The following is a 20412-nucleotide window of genomic DNA, read 5'->3' on the forward strand; positions in this document are numbered from 1 at the left end:
AATAAACAACATATACAGGATCTTATGAGCATGTTTCATGAGTCTTCCAAAGTACTGGTTTTACTGGTTTTGAGAAGAATAATTTACCTTTGTGACATAGGCTGCTATGTAAAAGAAATGCATAATACATAGCAACCTGATACACACACACACGCACACCTAAATGTGGCACAGGTTACTCTAATAACCCTCTTAAACCATTGGCTGTTAGTGGTCATTCATATAGTCATTTACTTTTTTATTTATGTAAAGATTTTATTTATGTATATAGGCCTAAATATTACCATCATTTGATAATGGCATACTGTTAAACATTTTATTTTAGTGTCAAATTACAGTATATTCCGAGTTACACTTTTCACAGTGGGATTTCTCTTGTATCTAACTGCACTCAGAAATTTCTTGTAAACAAACAGCATCACTATGTTTCTAGCTTGTCATTATTTTGACAAATGTTTTCATTTATCATACTTCTGACACGACTAGATCAGACATTTGAATATGAATGTCAAACAAATGGGATCATCAATCACCATTATGGTGACTTCAAAACAATTACAGTAATAAACAAATACATTTCTCACAGTGGCACAGTTAAAGACAACTTTATAATGTGAATTTACAGTAAAACAAGGACAGTAAATTACTGTGATGTTAGCATCATTCTGCTGTCCATTCACAGTCCTTTGATTTCACAGTAAATTTCTGACTACAGTAATTTAATGTAAAATAATACACTTTTTGATCCTGTAATTTCCCTGTAATTTTTTTTATTTTTGGCTTTATTTCACTTCATTATTATAGGCCAGTGTAGAGGAGAGAGGAAGCAAAGTGGGAGAGATTGAGGGGGTGGGATCGGGAAGTCCCCTCGAGCTGGGACACGAATTTGGGATGCCCAAAGCGCAATGGCGCGATATGTCGGCACGTTGCCCACAAGGCTATTGGAGCCATCCTGGCTATTTTTTACAGTGCAGACAAACCAGGAAAATGACACTATGTTATAGATAATACTTTTCTTACACTTTTTGTCTACAATCATGTCCACCTGATTTATCAAAGAATGCATTTTAATGTAGGCAATTTAGAGTCAAATATACAAATATTCATCATACAAAAGCTGTATTGTTGCTGTAAAGCAGTTTACTATTGTGTTGCTGATGTATTAAGCCCATTTGTGCGAAATGCTACATTTTCAATGATTTCAATCCATCATACAAAGGTTTTCCTTCTGTATCTGAAAAGGACATCTCGTGATGGTGGCAGTATACCCAGGCCTGCACGAGTACTGTCTGGAACCAGAGTGGCATCAGGGTCACTAAGCTGTAGGTCATAATGCCACAGTGTCAGTGCGAGGAACTGTTTAATCTCATGTACTGCAAAAAATCGGCCAGGGCACTCACTAGCACCAGAACCAAACGGCAACAAGAAATGCTTTAGTCTTCGCTCATTTTTGAAGAAATTACTCTTTCGTTGACCTTTTTCATCCAGGAAGCGGTTATATTTGAACTCCTGGGAAACAGAGGAACATTCTATTTACTGTACATGGCTGTCTGTGTTTAAAAAATCAATGTGATGCCTAAAATATTGCAGTATCAAAGTTACTACTGTATAATGTGTCTTTATAAGTACATTAAATGCATTGGGTGACATATTTTATAAGTACATTAAACGCATTGAGTGACATATTTTATAACAATTACATGCTGTTTTGGAACTGTGCAATAGGAACATTGCTTTAGGAAAATCTGCAATCTTTGTAATCTTGTATACATTTAAGGTAAGTGCAAGCTACATACATACTGCTTCCATACTTCCATACAATAACCATAATTAACATAATTCAATTCTAAATATTATAAATATCCTACAGATGGAAATGATCTAAAACCTGTCAAATTTGTTTAAGCTTGTGGCTTGAGAGAGCTCTTTGGTTAATAAAAAATAATTGACATAATAAGTTTGAACACATACTGTAGGGTTGGGGTAGATTTCAGGATCCAAGTGTATAAGTTGGGGGTAAAGAGCAATGTAATCTCCTTTTCTCACATCAGCTGTCTGACCTGAATCCAGTGTCAGCGTAAAGTCATCACTGGCAACACGTATCATAATGGAGGCACTAGACAGGCGAAGCGCTTCTTCAATAATACTTTCTGAAAACAAACAAACAAAAAAAGTATTTAACTTGGACACCACTTTAACATTTAATTAAAAAAAAAATAATATTACTAATATTACTAATTATAAAAATATCACCTAAGCAGTATCATACAATAAAGAATGTTGCTGTTCTTTGTCATGTGGAAAAATACAAACAAATACAACATTCTTGATGCTGTTGGTCTGAATATCTGCATGGCTGGAGTCTTGCAATGTATCAAACGTTTTTTGCTTCACCATTTTAATTGTCCTGTTTGTATTGAGTGATTACCTGTGTGTATTGGTATTGAAAAAACACCATTTTTATTTTTACTTTACAGTACTTGTTTATTTTATATTTATTTAATATTTTTAATGGGGCTAAAATGAGTGAGAAAGTGCAATTTTGTAAAATCCCTCTCTCTTCTTTCAGGTAATAATCTAGTGGGAGACCAGATACATTACAAATACATTAAATTATAAATTAAAATGCCCCATGGACAAGACCACGGAATCAGATAAGCCGTTTGCACAATCTGACAAGGCTGCAGTTGGAATTGAACTGTGGGTTTCGTCTGGTCAGAGGAGAACTGGCCCCTCGACTGAGCCTGGTTTCTCCCAAGGTTTTTTTTTCTCCATTCTGTCACAGAGGGAGTTTTGGTTCCTTGCCGCTGTCGCCTCTGGCTTGCTCAGTTGGGGACACTTAATTTCTAGCGATTATCGTCAATTTGATTTCACAGATACAATTTAAACTAAACTGAGCTAAACAATGACATCTCTGAATTCAATAATGGAATGCCATTAACTGAAAATTGAGTGTTTAATCTTATCATTATACATTACTGACACTCTATCCTCCAATTTGATACTGTTAAGTGCTTTGACACAATCTGTATTGTTAAAAGCGCTATATAAATAAAGGTGACTTGACTTGACCAGATAGGAGCCTGAAATGTTCACAAATATAAGTCCTCTATGAATTAAAGACTCAGCTGGCTACTGAGCTAGTAGAATTCTGTGGATAAGCCTACTGTATTCTTGGATTTGAGGAATTACCATAAATGAACAATAATTATGTTTACAGTTGAAAAAATATCTAATGCTTGCCAATGTTGTCTAAAACAGTGGTTCTGAACTGGTGTCATTTTGGAGGCCCTATAAACTTCCAAGGGGGAAGGGGGGACTTCTCATTCTTTCTCTGGCAGAGATCAATCAATCAATCAATCAATCAATCAATCAATCAATCAATCAATCAATCAATCAACATGTTCACATGTGTTACAGTGCAATAATCCACCGAGCGGTATGGTTCAGTACAGTACAGTAAGCAATTATTTCCGTTTCCATTGTCAGAAGTTGTGAATGGTACCAAAAAAGCGAACCGTACCATACCACTTTTTTGGTACCCTTCTGTTGGTGTACCTAGCACAGCAAAATGTACCAAAATGTACATTTGGTACATTTGGACTCACTGCAGAATGTTGATTGGTTGACTAGAATCATCACTTGCACGTGCAATAATCGACACCTTCACTCGTTCCGCCATGCTGTTCATGCGTGTTGGGCTTATTTATATCAGAGTGCGCAAACACACACACAAAAAAATGTAAGTGTTTTTTATAATTTTATATTTTTACACAGACAATAGGCATTTCTCAATATGCGTTCTTGTCTGTACTTGTGTTTTTGTGAAAAGTCATCAGTCATTGCCTAAAACCCGCATCATTTTCAAAATATTACTGTTATTGTATCATGAAATGTAGTCTAGAGTTTTTCAGGTGAGAATGTAGTTGTTTAAAAATAAAATTTGCAGTTTATTTATAAAGATAGTGCCTATTTGAAAATTTGCTATGCCCATTTCGGAGATGTGAGCTCCAGGCGATCACCGGGTGCTCAGTTCTCATGTATCCGTTCTCATGTTGAGAGTGGCCTTAACTCGGCTAGTCCTTCTGACATTTGCCACTTATAGTTTGTACTTATACTTTTATAATGGCTATTATTGGTGAAGCTGATATTTAACAAAAAGAGGCAGAGTTGTGCTTTACTGTATGTCATATTGAGAAACGGCTATTGTCGCACTTTCTTCTTCAAGTGAGAATGGTGTCGATCGCTACTTTCCAGCATACACGATGCCTAAGGTGTACTATTGGCAGTGGAAACGCAAGACGGATCAGGGTGTTCCATCCCGAATCGTACCGTACTGTACTGTACTGACCCGTACCGCTCGGTGGAAACGAGCCATAAGAAATCACGTACCTAATACAGCCATAGAGTCCAGCTGCTCTCTAGAAAGGCAGATTGTTTGGTCCTGGTTGTTTATTTGACATGACAAAACCCTATTGACCTCTGTGCAAGCAGCGGTGAAAGCATCAACAGACCTGAGGGTCAGAACACACAAACATACATGTACACACATACACACGCCTTAATTTAAGTAGGTGCTTACTTCATTAATTTTTACTGTGAATATATTATCAAACAGGCCTATAGAAAGGTTAAAAAGTCAGAGACCACAATGAAAATCTAGTATTCTAATTTAATACATGTTTTCATTGCACATTATATCCTCCTGTGACCCAGGCATATATTTTGTCCTCTGTAGTGGACATTATATTTTAGTTAATTTCTCTTAGACCATATACTTGCCACAATTCTAAATCTGGATGTCCTGTACAAAGCATATTTAGGACTTTTCAGAGATACCAAATGTTTGGAGGTTTGATCATGAGAGCTCCTCCTGCTTGGTCTTTTAAATATGACAGACATACTGTATGACTAAATTCAGCACTCTTATGGAAATATGCTAATATTTTGTAATTATCATTTAAATCGGACTAATTTTGAAATTGTTTATCATAAATGAATATGTCAGAACAACTTTGGTTGCCCTGGGGTTTCGAAGCAGAATATGTCTTTCTGTTGTGAGACATGCATCGATTTCATATATGTCCACTGTAGTGGGCACCAGTACATACTGCATGCTGCATAAATCATATATGCAATGTTTCTTATGCTCCAAACAATGCAATGATGTAAAAAAAAAAGAAAATGTACAAAAAAAAATGTTTTTCTATGGCTCTCAGGAGAATTTATAAATAATTTGCATGAATAACATAATTTTACAATGTGTTAGTATTTGGACAGGCCTGCTTTAATGAAAGGAGTATTCTAACTGGCATGAGCTCCACACATGCAAAACCTGATGATCCATTTTATATGGTATAACTTGAGAAGTTTTCAGAAGTACAAGTACAAAAGTTTGTACAAAGTCAGTGTCACTAATTTTCATATTTTATTAGTTACTTATAGTTATAAATATTGTGTAATTCTAAAAAATATAAATTTTAAATGATTCAAAATAATATTTTTTTTGTTTATTTCCAAGTTTAAATTAGAAAATAGAAACACTGATCTCAAACGGCTGAACTCTTCTGTATGACAATGTCACATAATGCTTTAAAGTTTTAATCTGACAAACCATATGTTCCCCTTTTACTTATTTAACACTACCAACTCTATATGGAATTGGTGTTAACTTTTTTTTTTTTTTTTGCTTATAGTCATTGTCAATAATTAGTGTTGTTGCATACTTGACATATACATCTTAACATTGATTTGATCAGTGTCTACATTACCTATGTAATGTTCCAACTTACCTCAATGTGTAGTACAGGCTCCAGAAAGCTGCTGGCAGAGTATTAGCCTGTGATGCCCATAGCATGCACACGTGTGTTCTTGCTTTTCCAGTTTCATCCAAATGCATGCGGTCAAATGCGTCCATTCTGCGCTGAATCAGATCTGAGATGCATTTCCGTTGATGAAGCTTATCATGTAGCAGTTCCTCTGCTAAGGCTTCCCTTGCTCGCCATGCTTCTGCACACAGACCAATGGGAACCCCTGCAGCCAGTACAGGGAAAGCACGATCAAATGCAAAAAAGTCTTGCACCGCTTTCTGCATGCACATTCTGGTGCCTGACATGCCATCGGCCTGTTGAAACCCTGCATCCTTTCCAAACAGAGTGAGAAACCCTGCCTCAAACATGATGCGGTTTATGAAGCTCTGAAGACCCTCTTCAGCCCAGTCATGCTCATATGGTAGACCACGTTCCAAAACCATCTGCAGATTGCCTAGCATGGTCTCCGTTAGCTGCTGCAGGGACAGGCCTTGAAGTGTCTGTCGAAAAATGCTGTGAACTTCCCTATAACTCTCACTGAACAGTGAAGAGCTAAAGTCAGCATGACCAAAGACCTGTGTGTGTGTGTGTGAAAGAGAAAGATAAACAAACATAAGAAATGGGCAGAGAATCAGGATCAAACCCAGTTATTAGCCAATGCTTTGCATTACATTTACATTTATTCCATTATATTCAAAGTGATTGAAATGAGGAACATTAAACACTTTGTCATAAGATCCAAGAGTTTGTGAGTTCACTCATCATTCTCACATCCTCACTCCAAAGGAGTCTGTCATTGTTGGGAAATAATTACAGAGGTTGAGTCTCCTGAGCTTCTGAACTGCCAGACTGCCAGTTCAGCAGAAACACCTTGGAGAGAGTGTTCTGAGGAGCCTTGGATTTTCTCACTTATAACTTAGGGTTACAAGCTTCAGGTTGCAGTGAAACCTACGGTTTTCAGCTGTGGATAGCTGCAAAGTGCCTGTGTTTCCGCCTACATATTGCATGCAAGGGGAGAATATCACTGCATTTGACTGCACTTGGGCTTTCCAAAAAAGTTTTAAACACTATCCAGAGTCCATTAACATGCTCCTTATGTGATTTTAAGTGGCATGTTTGAGAACTCAGTCATCTCTAGACTGCTTCACAAATCTGCCCTTCCCCACCAAACAGTGCATGATAAGGGAGACATCCAAAACCTGCAGTGGTGGGGGGCCTTCAATACAGGTTTGGGAAGCACTGTTCTAGAGAGTATTCATAAAGTATAAAAGCTCTTTCCTTGAAAACACTCTTACTACTCGTTTTAGTACAGACTAAGGGTGTGGGTAAGTTACATGACTTGTTCAGACATCAGCTTCATCATGGATGTCTAAACTTTATCTTAGATGGTAACAAGTTTAAGTTGCTGCTGCATAACTTGGCTTTAGTTCTTGAGGTCAATGATTTGTCTAATACCTGTACTGACTTGAAATGACATGCATTTCAGTTGGAGGAGGAGAGGAAATTGCTATCTGCGTCAATACTTAATGCACTTGTAGTGTACTAAAAACTGTTAATTAAATAAAAGGCCTTAAAAAGACATTTTCATGGCTATGTTTCTTAAGTACACATTTAAAAAAGTGACCTTTGTAGTACTGTCAAATTAAAAGTTTTAAGTATAAGTACATTATAAATCAACATATTTTAATAAACTTTCATCGTTCTTTCAAGAAGCACACTTACAGTATTTTGATGTGCTGACTAACATACTAAAGCACATGGAAATAACTGTAGTGTTAGCAAATATTACATTTTAAACTTAATATATTTTTAATGTACTAAATTGCAACTTTTGCAACATTACTTTTTTGCTACATTACAAATATGTCATTACAAATATATTTAAACACATGACATACAAATTTCAATAAAAATTATGTTAAAGTATTTTAGTGTACCATATGCATGTCAGTGCATTCGACAGTAAACTTTAATCATATCTCAAATACAATATAAGTAATTATGTAATAATGAAGTAATTTTGAAATAATGAAATTACATATAAAGAAGCACTTCCTCAGTGGCCCAAAAATACTCAACTAATTGAATTCAATATAAATTTAAACTATAATAAATTTTAATTTCAATGCAATTAACATACATTTATTTTTCACATAAGTATATTCTTTTTAAGTTTATTATATTTGTAATAAGTAGTCTTGTATACATATATACATGTATATATACATGTATACATATAGTTTTATAAGGGTTGTACTTATATGTGAACAGGATGTGATCTTTTTGGAAGAATAATTATTCATTTAATAGGTTACTCTGTGTAAAGGTACAGTAGGCCAATCTCCTCCCAATGCTTTCCCATTGGATAGTGGAGGCTTTTGGGTTGCTTTTTGGGCTACCTATTGTCAGTAAGGGAGATATTTTTGCAGGAGCAAACTGGACATCTCCGCATACATTTATAAATTCTACAGATTAGATGTCATTGCGCCTAATAGCTCACATAGTTAATGAATCGGGTTCTTTGGTGAATTGAGAGGCTATTGCGCATTCTTTTTAAAGAGATAAAAATTAACATTCAAAGAAAAGCCTCTGGAGATCAGAACACAACACTCTTTTGATCCAGGCTTGTTTCATAATGCCCCACCCCCTCGTATTGAGTCACTTACCCGGTGTGAAAAACCAACAGCAAACTTCTGAAAGTCAAGATTTTTGCTTTGCCGCATCACAATGGAGAAAGAAAAAGGGTCTGCTACAAAAGTGAAGTACTTCCCAGCAATCTTACAGGTGAAAACATTCCCATATTTTTTCTGAGTCTCTCTTAAGAAGCCTAAAGGGTTTGAAACATAATCCAACGTGACACCAATGAATGGCAGCCAACCAGTAATCAATGGAGGCTCCCCTTTTCGCCTGTAAATAGACACACACAATAACACAGAGCATAGTTAGCTTTTTAAAAAAATTTTTTTTTTTTAATAATAAACTTTTCACATTTCCTGTAGGCTATAAAGTAGAGAAATGTTCTCTAAATGTCAGTTAGCCACATTCATCATATCTGATTGTCTGATATGTATTTGTAAGATATCAATAATATATAGCCTATAGACCTATATATATATATATATATATATATATATGTGTGTGTGTGTGTGTGTGTGTGTGTGTGGCAAGAATTACTTTTTTATTGTTAATGATATTTCAAAATTAATATTCAGCAGATTTAACCAACAAAAAAAAATTGTTCTATGTTTGTTTTGTTTTGTTGTAATCCGTCTGTTGCGATAATAATTAACAATTTACCAGGGGTCGTAGTATGATAATTTTACCATAAGTGACCTCAAACTTCAGTTCCTCCTTTAGTAACATAATGAACAGATATAACCACAGCCTATGCCTTACCTTTTTCACTTGTTATACTATACGTGCACTAACCTACGAACGTTAAGCGTGAAGATCTGCGTTATTCAAGAGAGGCTTCTGTTAATGACCGCGAGTTCATCTCACCTTTTCCGTGTGTGGCCGCATATCCACACTATCCCAAATGTAAGAAGAATCGTCGTAATAACGACAAGAAAGGTAGCCATTTCGGGTATCCTGCGTCTTGCTTTTCCCCCTAACTACTTTTTGATAGCTTGTTCCCTGACCTCGCCTTTAGACGCGCCCCGCAGCAGACTTGACTTGACGACACACACACACACACACACACGTACGTTTCCACAGTGGTATTTTATACTATACAAACTGCATTTTCTGTCCCCTTACCCTAAAAACTTTATACATTTTTTAGATTTTCAAAACACTTCATTCTGTATGTTTTATAAGCTTGTTTCTTCATGGGGACCTAAAAAAATGCCCTCAAAAGGTCAACATTTACTGGTATTACTATACTTGTGGGGACATATTTGTAATGATAAAACAATAGGCTAGATGTATTGTTAAAAATTAAATAAAAAAGTATTTAGACACTTTTTGTGAGACTGGTGAACTAATGTGATACATTAACTAACAATCACCTCAGAGTCAGTTCTGAGAAAGTTAGTCATTTGGCTTGATATTTTCTAATCTGATACAATGACACTGATACATTTTATATGTGGTTTAATTGCCCAAATATGCTACAGAGCCACTGTATAAAGAAAAACCTGATACAAGTCTAAGTGAATGATAAAGAATAACCCCAAATGTCAGATTGTTGGACACAAAAACCAACACAGTATGCTGTAGCAATCTCATTGAGTAAGTTCAGAGACAGTTAGTGGTCAGGATTTAGACATTTCCTGAGAACCATGAACACTTGTAACAGCAGTCTTATGTGGTAACTGCAACATATGTCAAAAACAAATTATCTGTAGTTTACAGAAAATACACCATGAAACAGTCCGGGAATGTTTTTAATGGTTTTTGCTTTAATAATCCAAAACTTAATAAGAAATGTTTTCAGACAAACATTTTCTTTATTTGCCCAAAATTACTGCAGGAACACAAACACAATCCAAACATCCATTTACACTTCAACAACATTATATTTCAAATTAGCAGGACAGACCTGTGGGCAGACAAGAACTCTTTTATTTGCAGACCAGCAAACTCACCCAAATTGCACTTCTTGTCTGAACTCACACTGTCAACAGTTGCATAATTGCTTTAATATATCGTGTCTGTGTGTGTGTCAGTCACAGATCTAGCTTGTCTGTGTACCCGTCGATCATCACAGAAAGATAGCGAATTTCTTCCACAATATTGGATTTTATTTCATCAGCTATGGTTGAAATCAGATGTGGTTATCATAAGATGAAGTTATATCCATTCTTTTTGCAGAGCTAAATCAATTGCTTAAACGTTGTAAAAGGAAGTTCTTCCCATTACATAAGGATCTTTTCTGGAGCCTCAATGCACTAGCAACAGAATAAGAGCCTTCCCAGTCAGCAAACAAATTTGGCCAAGATTTGGCATGCATCTGGCACAGCTGGCATTCATCCGGCACTGGCATACAGCATGTGGCCCAAACATGGTTTGGCAGAGATTGTACCGGGTTTAAGACGGCACACAAGACATGGCCCAGATGTCAAATGTAGTATTTGGCCCAGATGTCAAATGTAGATATGTGGGCCATATAAGTATTGCCGATCTTGTCCCACATTTAAAATCCATTTCAAATATTTTTGACTAAAATACCAATGTTTTCCCATACAGAAAGGTAATATATTCACATATATGTGAAACACTGTTAAATGTTTTTAAATGCATAACATAAAGCTCATGTTGTGGTTTAATTATGTGTTTACATATATGCAAAATTATATTCATGCCTCATATGATATTATATGATATATGATATTATATAGTATATTAGAATATTATACTACGGGGCCGTTGAATGCTTGAATCTGATTGGCTGCCGAACGTTCTAAGGTGTGCAATTATTTTCAGGGAAACGCACGGTGAACGTAGTTACAGGCATCTCTTGACCGCATTACATGACCATATCACTTCGCCAAATGATTTCTGTTATTTCAAAGGTCTTACAACACCAAAATAACCAAGACCCACAACGACACTGGCCAAATAAATATAGTAAACAATATGATAAAAACGACAGATCATGTCCATGTTTTTGCCACAAAATTAACCGTAGTATAAGCGGAATAATTGACTTCGGTCCGTTGAATTATAAGAAAAATAATGCACACCTCGTCAATTATTCCTAAGTATATCCTGTTGTTATATATATATATATTCATCTGCATACAGCATGTGGGCCAAACATAGCCCGTGTTTGGCAGAAGGTGGTACTGGGTTTAAGACGGCACACAAGACATGGGCCAGATGTCAAATGTAGATATGTGGGCCACATAAGTATTGCCGATCTTGACCCACATTTAAAATCCATTTCAAATATTTTTGACTAAAATCCCAATGTTTTCCCATACAGAAAGGTAATATATTCACATATATGTGAAACACTGTTGAATATATTGAAATACATTTTGAAAATATATTTTTAAAATGCATAACATAAAGCTCATATTGTGTGTTTAATTGTGTTTACATGTGAAATTATATTCATGCCTCATATGATATTATATGTTATATTATAGAATAGTATATCTGTCCTGTTGTTTTATCTCTGCTGTTTTCACTGCTTTCAAGTAAGTTTAGTCCCTAAAGTTACACAAATGATACATACAACCGTTCCTGGCACTTTCTTACATGTAATTGACACGTTTCTGTTGAATCTTTACTTTACAGGAGTGGTTTAGTGTCTTCAAAAAGACCGTTAGCATCACAACCGTTAACTAGAGGCTAACAATTAGAGGTAAGCTAACTTATAGATTTGAGCTCTTATTAATGAATGTTTGAGCTTTTAAGCACCTTTTATGTGTAGATGAGCAGCTTTGATAGTTTTGGAAATGTTTTGCTGATACTTTGTCAATAGATAAATGGAAGTCACTATAAGCTAATTAATTTAACCTAAAAGTCTGCACTGTGGGGTCAATCGGTGACGTCACTTACCTGAACTAATGGGCTGAAACTATTTCAAACACGTTTTGAACTTTCATTGCAAACAAATATTGTTAAATTGTACTGTGATTTCAAGAGCGTCAGAAAAAAATGACGGGAAGTTACAAGAAAATTTGTAATGGGAGCTGCTGACAGAGATGCAGGAAACAGGTGATCTGAGAAATCTTATTAAATAACTTGAATTTTTCACAATATATTTCAACTATATCATCATGCATCTGTAAAACCTAAAAATATGAATTCTGGTATCTTAAGATTTTTTGTATGTTTTGTATATTATTATTATTATTATTATTGCATTTCACCTCTGCTGTAGTTTGTTTATTTCTAATAATCCTGACATTGTATACTACATTTTGTTGGCTATGTGACATATTGTTCCTATTCTTCCATGCTGTTGGCTGTGCTGCAGAGCTGGAGTGGAGCGGATCTCCTGTCGAAGAACATCTCCAAAGTGCCATGAACCATCTGACTAAACCTCAAACATTCAAAAGTTTATCAAATATTCAAAAAAATATATCAAATAAATATCAAATATTTAATTAGTTTTAGCATCGAAATTAGTCAAGGGCAATCCTTTTAGCACTCTGTGTTGTATCTATAAATTTTCCTTTTCGTTTCTCCCTTATCTTATTTGGCAATGTTGTTTCTTTAATTTCTTCCTTGCAGGCTTGTTTGGGGTTTTGGTTGAGCGTTTGACACTGCTTAATTTTCATGTAATTATCTAACTCACTTGATGAGATGTTCCTCTCAACTGAAATCACATTCGGATTTGAGGGGCAGAAAGGGCACTTCACCATTAGTGATTAAAGGAGCAGTCAGGGCCATTTCTAGCCATTTTGACGCCCTAGGCGAAATCCCTATTAGCGCCTTTTCTGTTTTTTGTTTTGTTGTTGTTGTGTCAGTTATTATACATTTCAGTCAAACCTATAAAACCCTTTGTTACCCCAAACTACATAGGACTATAAAAGCCTGATCAGTAGCTACTTGTTCTTTTTGATGCATGAACTTCCCCTTTAAATAACGTGATGCTCTGCCCTCTATATGTATGACGCTGCTCCCTTTAAGCGCTGTTGGAAGCGAATTAATTATATTTTTTTTTTTTTGGAAGCGAATTAATTGATTCAGCATTTCGACACTTCCGTAAGGATGCGTTAAATTTGACAAAGCGGTTTAATAACGTGAGTATTGATTTTGTGAAATAGCGAATTTTACTACACCAATATTTTTTAATTGGCTGTAAAAGTTTTATATGGGAATATTACACTACACACTGAACCTTTAACAATGCATTGGCGCAAAAACACACACCTTTTAGACCAGTTTCACATGAAACATGATTTGCCACAAATACTACCTAAACAAAATACTGATTTTGTGCACTTTTTATGTACCAATATTTTAAATTGGCCTTTGAATTTGCATGGCAAAAAAAGCCTTACCTTGCCAAAACACTGACAGAACCCATTGATCTAAAGGCATTGTTGAGCGCTCCAAATCCAAATCCAAACTTTGCATGCAACAATCAGAGGCAGCAATTGACAGCAATTTGATCTAATAGCATACAGGCATCGTCAGAATGACAGTACTCTAGCCCAGTGATGTTGGGGGATCCAGTGGGGGCGGCAATCATATTTCAGGGTGTCTGTACCACTCTTGATCACAACCCTGTTAAAATGTAGCGGCAGTATGTGCACTCATTGGCGCCCCCTCCAGCTGGTGGCACTCTAGGCGACTGCCTAGCTTGCCTATGCCTAGAAACGGTACTGGGGGCAGTGGTGGATCAACAATCAGGGATTCCTTGTTGGTGTTCTCACCTCATTAAAGTTTTGCATTGACCGAGTCTGAGCAGCTTTTTGTCACTGAAACGACGTTGCATTGGGTATCTTTGCCTCTAAGCATTTGTGCATACTCTACAAGAGGGCCTCTTTTCACACTTTTATGAGGTTTTTACAGTCTTAAACCTGCCTGTCATGAGCCCAGAGATCATCAATGCACCCCATGTCTTTCCTATTAACTCTGTCACTGCCATAAGGACCAGTTATGAACTGTTATTCTGTCTAGTTTCAATCAGTGAGCCTATTGATGAGTTTTTTGTATTCCCTGCCACGATCCCTGAGACCATGAATACACTGCCTGTGTTGTCTGTCTCTGCTCTCTCTAGGCCCCAGTCCCTGCCATGGTCCATAGTTCCTCCTGCTCTGGTCTGGTGGTCTTCTGCTCTGTTGTGGAGGCCTTCTGCTCTGCACTGCTGGACTCCTGTTCTGTCTGCTCCGCCGTGGAGGTCTTCTGCTTCGTCTGCTCCATACTGGTAGGTTCCTGCTCCGCCCTGGTGGGCTCCAGTCCCATCTGCTCTGCCCTGGAGGGCTCCAGTCCTGTCTGCTCCGCCCTTGTGGGCTCCAGTCCCGTCTGTTCCACCCTGGCTTTCTGCTCTGCCGGCTCTGCCTCGGTCCCCGGCCACTCCACTTCCACGTGGACCTGGCCCTCCGTCCCTCCCCCTGTTCCGCCTCCGCTCCACCGCCCTCTTGGATTGTATAGGAGCGTCTGGAAGCCGCTCCTTGTGGGGGGGGGGCTATGTCACGAATCCGGTCTATGAACTTCCGTTCACTCACCACCAGAGGTCACTCGTTCACCACATTGACTCTTGCACTACGCTAACTGTTGCACTTCACCACAGACTACAATTCCCATCACCCACACGCAGCTGATTGCACTAATCTCACGCTCATCTGATCCTACGCACACACTGAATGCACTGATTACACGTCTTACTTAAACTATGGACTTCCTCAGTATTATCGCAGAGTATTGTATAGCATTTATCACAGTCTTTGCTGATAGCTACTCTACGGAGCCTACTTAGTTGTCTTAGTCTTGCCTTGCCTGTCTCCTCGTGTTTTGATTCCTGTCCGTGTTTCCTGGATTAACCCTTTGCCTTGCCCTGTTGGATACTGTTCGCCGATCGAAGACCCACACTTACTCTTTGTCTTGCCTGTATTGTACCTGTTTGCCATTGTTCGACCCTGCCTGTATTTCTGACCATGTCTTTGAATAAAACCCTGCAAATGGATCTGCTCGCCTCTTGTCTCGTCGGCTCCGTAACAAACTGCTAGAATGCACTTTGGTTTTTGGAGTGATTTTGCCATTAATTTTCTCCAAAACCATACAGTAAAATGACATGAAAATTAATTCAGTAATAGTCAGGGTGACTGTGAACAGGAATCAACTGAAAGAATGAGCAAACCTATAAAACAAAGATTTTTATGAGTGTTTGAAAATGAGATGTGATGTAATACTGCAAAGATGCACTTAGATGCTTGGGGTGAATTTGCCTTTAATTTTCTCCAAATCTATACAGTAAAAATATTTGAAACTTAATACAGTAATAGTCAGGGTGACTGTGAACAGGAATCAATCAAAAACGAGCAAACCTATGAAGGAAAGATTTTTATGAGTGTTTGAAAATGAGTAATGGTGCAACTGCTGGAATGAGGGTCACTGTTAACAGGAATCAATGGGAAAATGAGCAAACCTATTAAGGAAAGTTTTTACGAGTAAGTGCTTTTATGAGAAAGTGTGAGAATGCACATTGAGTTTTGGAGTGATTTGCCTTTAATTTGTACAGAAATTGTACAGTAGATTTAACTTGAAAATTAATACAGTAATAGTCAGGGTCACTGTAAACAAGTGTCAGTTGAAAGGTATACACACACACAAACAACATACACACGCACAAACAAACAAACAAACACACACACACACACACACACACACACACACACATACATACATACATATATATTTATTTATTACATATATATTTAGTAATATACATCATTTATCAATGTTTATATATATATATATATATATATATATATATAGCCTACATACATACATATTAACATTGATGAATGATGTATATTAATAAATGTACAATACAAATGTTAATGTACAAAAAAATTATGTATTCACAAACATTAATTCAATGTTCAAGTCATTAAAAAAAAAAATCCTGAAATTGTATTATGTCATGATATAAAATAGCAATAAATAAATATTCTGATGTTTTATGCAGAGATATTTTGGGTCACTGTGAGCAGCAATTGAAAATATCAGCAAAATTATAAAGGAAGCGCCGTTATGACAGCTTCTTTACATCAATTTTGACCGCTCACAGCACCCATACCTTAAGTGCGTGATTAAATGCGCAGCAAAAAAAAAAAAGTGCGGCTGGCTTGACCATGTATTTTCAAACCCCCGCTGGCTTGACCGCAGTTTAAATTTAAAGGTGCCATAAAATGCATTGATACAATATTTTAAATTGGCAGAATTTTCCACACATTTTACAAGATCAGATGCTTGTCAGTGGTGCTCAGGATCTGTAAATCATTCGCCATCATCCTCAGTCATCTCTCCTTACTCTGTTTATGTGGTAAGTGAAATCTCATGTACTGCAATGTAACAGGCTACAGCTAGCAAGGAGCTAACCATGTCCCTTTAGTGGCTCGCATTATTTTATTAGAACGCGTTATTTGCTTTCCGTGCCTTTCTGAATACAGACACCAACACATCCCTGCACTTCACATCCCCTGCACAGCCTGGAACATAACATTTATTTCCATTATCTGCCATTTTCGCTGTTGTCCTCGCTTGTTTCTTCACAATACCTGCAGAACTTTTGATTGTTCGGCTGGTGGCTGGCCTAGAACATGGGCGGGTATATGCAAATGTTGGGGGCATAACTATTAGTGATCCTGACTGTTACGTCACAGTCGGTGTTATGTTCTGATTCGCCTATTTTTCAGTGGTCTTTTTTATTCACGAGATTTACATAAGAAGGAGGAAACAATGGTGTTTGAGGCTCACGGTATGTCATTTCCATGCACAGAACTCTTATTATTCAACTATGCCAAGGTAAATACAGTTTTCCAATCTATGGCACCTTTAAATATAGCGTGAGAATTGAAGATCGGATTTATATCCGTTTTGCGATGACACATATGTGGCCAAGTGTAAATGGAAACATTTTAACAAATCAGATAGATATCCGATCAGCGAAAACGCATGAAATGACTAGGTGTAAACAGGTCCAGAATGACAAGAAATAGGATCGAGGAGCAGGATAACCTTTAATAAAAGTCAAAAAGTGATTGCAGGTGGTATGGAAACATTTTATGGTATCCTCAAAGCATAGACCTTTTTTTTTTTCCAAAAAAAAAAAAAAAAAGTGTTTGCCAGAATAATTCTCTAAATAAATACAGTAAAATACAAACATATTTACAACCTGTAAAATGTACAGTATAAAAATGAAATTTAAAACCAGTAAATTTAACAACACACACTGCTACTACAATATGTTTCCTACCTTTAACATATACTGACAGACACCATAATAATGCTGGTGGTAAAAAAGGAAGCCAAATGAAGAATAATGAAGAAAGTCATCATACACAGCTTTTCCACAAGCTGAAGTATATACTAATATAAAGATGGTACACAGTAATTTATGCAAAAACAAAATATCATCATACTAACACACTTGACACTTAAATAAACTGTACAATTTACAGCATTTTACTGTAAAATTACATAAATGTTTGGTTAGATCTTTTGCAGTTTTCCCTGCCTATAGTAGGGGAACTTACTATTAACAGATCCTGTTTTTTTTTTTCCTGCAGCATTTTTACAGTATTTAACCTCTTAACTGTCACCCCATCTAATCATGACAAACTATATATCATTGGAAAGGTCTAAGACTCCTACAGTGAAAAGATATTTTACCACTGTTGTTTGTTACAAATTAAGTAATAGATTAATTTATGATGAGTACATCTCAAAAAATCTACATCATAACAGGAATACTGACTTATGTCACTAAAAGTCTTTCTTCATTGCCTTTTGCCCTATCACACTTTAGAAATCATCATAAATTATATACTGTATCAACTGAAAGCTTAAAATCTCAAAATTCATAATTTGAAAACCATTTTAAAATCAGACATTGCCTTACCATGGAAATGGTACATCAAACTCATATGTGACCCTGGACCACAAAACCAGTCTTAAGTTGCCGGGGTATATTTGTAGCAATAGCCAAAAATACACTGTATGGGTCAAAATTATTGATTTTTCTTTTATGCCAAAAATCATTAGTATATTAAGTAAAGATCATATTCCATGAAGATATTTTGTAAATTTACTACTGTAAATATATCAAAACATCATTTTTGATTAGCAATATGCATTGCTAAGAATTCATATGGACAACTTTAAAGGTGATTTTCTCAATATTTCGATTTTTTTGCACCCTCAGTTTCCAGATTTTCAAATAGTTGCATATCGGCCAAATATTGTCCTATCCTAACAAACCATACATCAATGGAAAGCTTATTTATTCAGATTTCAGATGATGTATAAATCTCAATTTCGGAAAATTGACACTTATGACTTTTTTTGGTCCAGGGTCACATATTACAAAGTTAGCATTGACATAGCTGGCATAAACAAGCTTTAACAGTCCAACTGCTGCATTTTACTCATTCTTTTGCATTTGAGGGTAGGAAAGTGTCAGATAGAGATCAGCTTTGGAGGTATGGAAATAATATTTATATAAGGATTATAATGTTGAAAAAAATCAGTCAAAAATCCATTAACTTGTATCAAATTACAATAGAACCAATCGACAGGAAGCTACTGTAGCAAAATATTAATTATGGTTTGCTGTGCATCAATAGCCGGACTTCCAACAGGCCCTGCAAGAATGTCCACAGCCTGCAGCTGTTGCATCTGTACCTGGGTTGGACTGAATTAGTTTTTACCTCCACTATAACTGATTTCCCCACAAAATGTTCAAGCTTTGATGATAACTTATGTTTGATGACTGTTAAAACTAGAATGTCCACTAATGAGTTTATTTACAAAAAAATGAGGAAGTTGTATTTTTATACAATATTTAACGCGTGAAATACGCGTTAAAATTCACGTGTTTTTGGCCCTTTTGGCCTTCCATATGCAGCTGAAGTGAAGCTAGAGCGAGCGTCTGGAACGTCTCCCGTTTGATGTGCTTGTAAAGACGTTCTGCGTTTAAATAAACGCAATTTATGTCAAGAAAAATGAGGCCGAATCAGCTGTTTTGAGTGTGGTGGCCAACCCTAGCCCGCCCCAGCGTTAAACTGTTACACTTTTTAACGCGTTAAACTGGAAAAATTAATCGCCTGCGTTAACGCGATAATTTTGACAGCACTGATACATTTGAAAAGGCTGTACCAAGGTGTTCCTCTCATGCTTCCTTAGGATCTGACAAATCAGGATTTAAAGTAGGGATGCCCTGCCACCAATGTTAATCGGCTGATTGTCATTCTATTCCCGAGATCGGAGATCCTGGCAACTTTCGGAGTCTATTTCATTTAAACTGCAGAACACATGCTGAGCAGTGCTACTATACTGAATGAACACTTTATGAGCCCTTGAAGCATGATATCACGGCCACTAAAGATTATTGGTGTTTATTGGTAACCGAAAAAATTCTGACTTCAAAAATGAATGAGACTTTGGACAAAAGCGTCCAAGACTTTGCATGGCCACTGCATAAAGAAATACCTAATACAAGACTAAGTGGATAATTAAAAATTACAGAGATTACAGATTGTAGGACTCAAAAAAACATAATAATAATAGTAATAAAATAATAATAATAATAAAATAAATAAATAAAAAATCAACGCAATATGATGTAGCAATCTCACTGAGTAAGTTCAGCGGCAGTTAGTGGTCAGGCTTTAGACATTTCCTGAGAACTATTACGAACTAACAGTTTAAATCAACACTCTTTGTAACATAGCACTCTTATCTGCAACGAATTAATTTCAAACAGAGAGAGAGAGCCAGCGCAAATCCTGGCAGGAAACACAATCACATAAATACATTAATGACATAAAGGACAGCATGAAATGGGAAAGTCTGGGAATGGTTAATAGGCAACTTTTTGCTTGGACTATAGCCTACTTCCTCAGATTTAGTTGCTACAGATTAAAGCTACTTTAAATTCTCCTAAACTTTGTACACTACCCAACAAACATTGGTC

At 36.4% G+C, this 20412-nt stretch overlaps 1 protein-coding gene and 1 long non-coding RNA gene across 2 annotated transcripts; one reads left to right on the top strand and one right to left on the bottom strand.

Annotated features, from left to right (window-relative positions):
• Window positions 1-244: 244 nt before the first annotated feature.
• LOC131544743 (cytochrome P450 7A1) lies at window positions 245-9471 on the bottom strand. Its single transcript, XM_058783157.1, has 6 exons — window positions 9312-9471; window positions 8477-8717; window positions 5793-6385; window positions 4393-4514; window positions 1972-2150; window positions 245-1509 (listed from the first exon to the last, which is right to left on the bottom strand). The coding sequence occupies exons 1-6, from the start codon at window positions 9389-9391 to the stop codon at window positions 1210-1212; spliced, it is 1515 nt and encodes a 504-aa protein (XP_058639140.1). The 5' UTR covers window positions 9392-9471; the 3' UTR covers window positions 245-1209.
• On the top strand, window positions 8540-15386 carry LOC131544746 (uncharacterized). Its single transcript, XR_009272212.1, has 3 exons — window positions 8540-8594; window positions 12057-12123; window positions 14494-15386. It is a non-coding gene; the product is annotated as an uncharacterized LOC131544746 (long non-coding RNA).
• The last annotated feature ends 5026 nt before the right edge of the window (window positions 15387-20412 follow it).

The sequence above is a fragment of the Onychostoma macrolepis genome, chromosome 07 (assembly GCF_012432095.1).
Source record: "Onychostoma macrolepis isolate SWU-2019 chromosome 07, ASM1243209v1, whole genome shotgun sequence".
Lineage (NCBI taxonomy): Eukaryota > Metazoa > Chordata > Actinopteri > Cypriniformes > Cyprinidae > Onychostoma > Onychostoma macrolepis.

Bases quoted from the DNA above. Each gene is read 5' to 3' on its own strand.
- LOC131544743 (XM_058783157.1), bottom strand. From the start codon at position 9,391: ATGGCTACCTTTCTTGTCGTTATTACGACGATTCTTCTTACATTTGGG. The intron at 8,718-9,311 runs GTGAGATGAACT...GTCTATTTACAG, and splicing joins TGCGGCCACACACGGAAAAG to GCGAAAAGGGGAGCCTCCAT. The intron at 2,151-4,392 runs GTACGTGATTTC...GTTTGTTTTCAG, and splicing joins GGACTCTATGGCTGTATTAG to AAAGTATTATTGAAGAAGCG.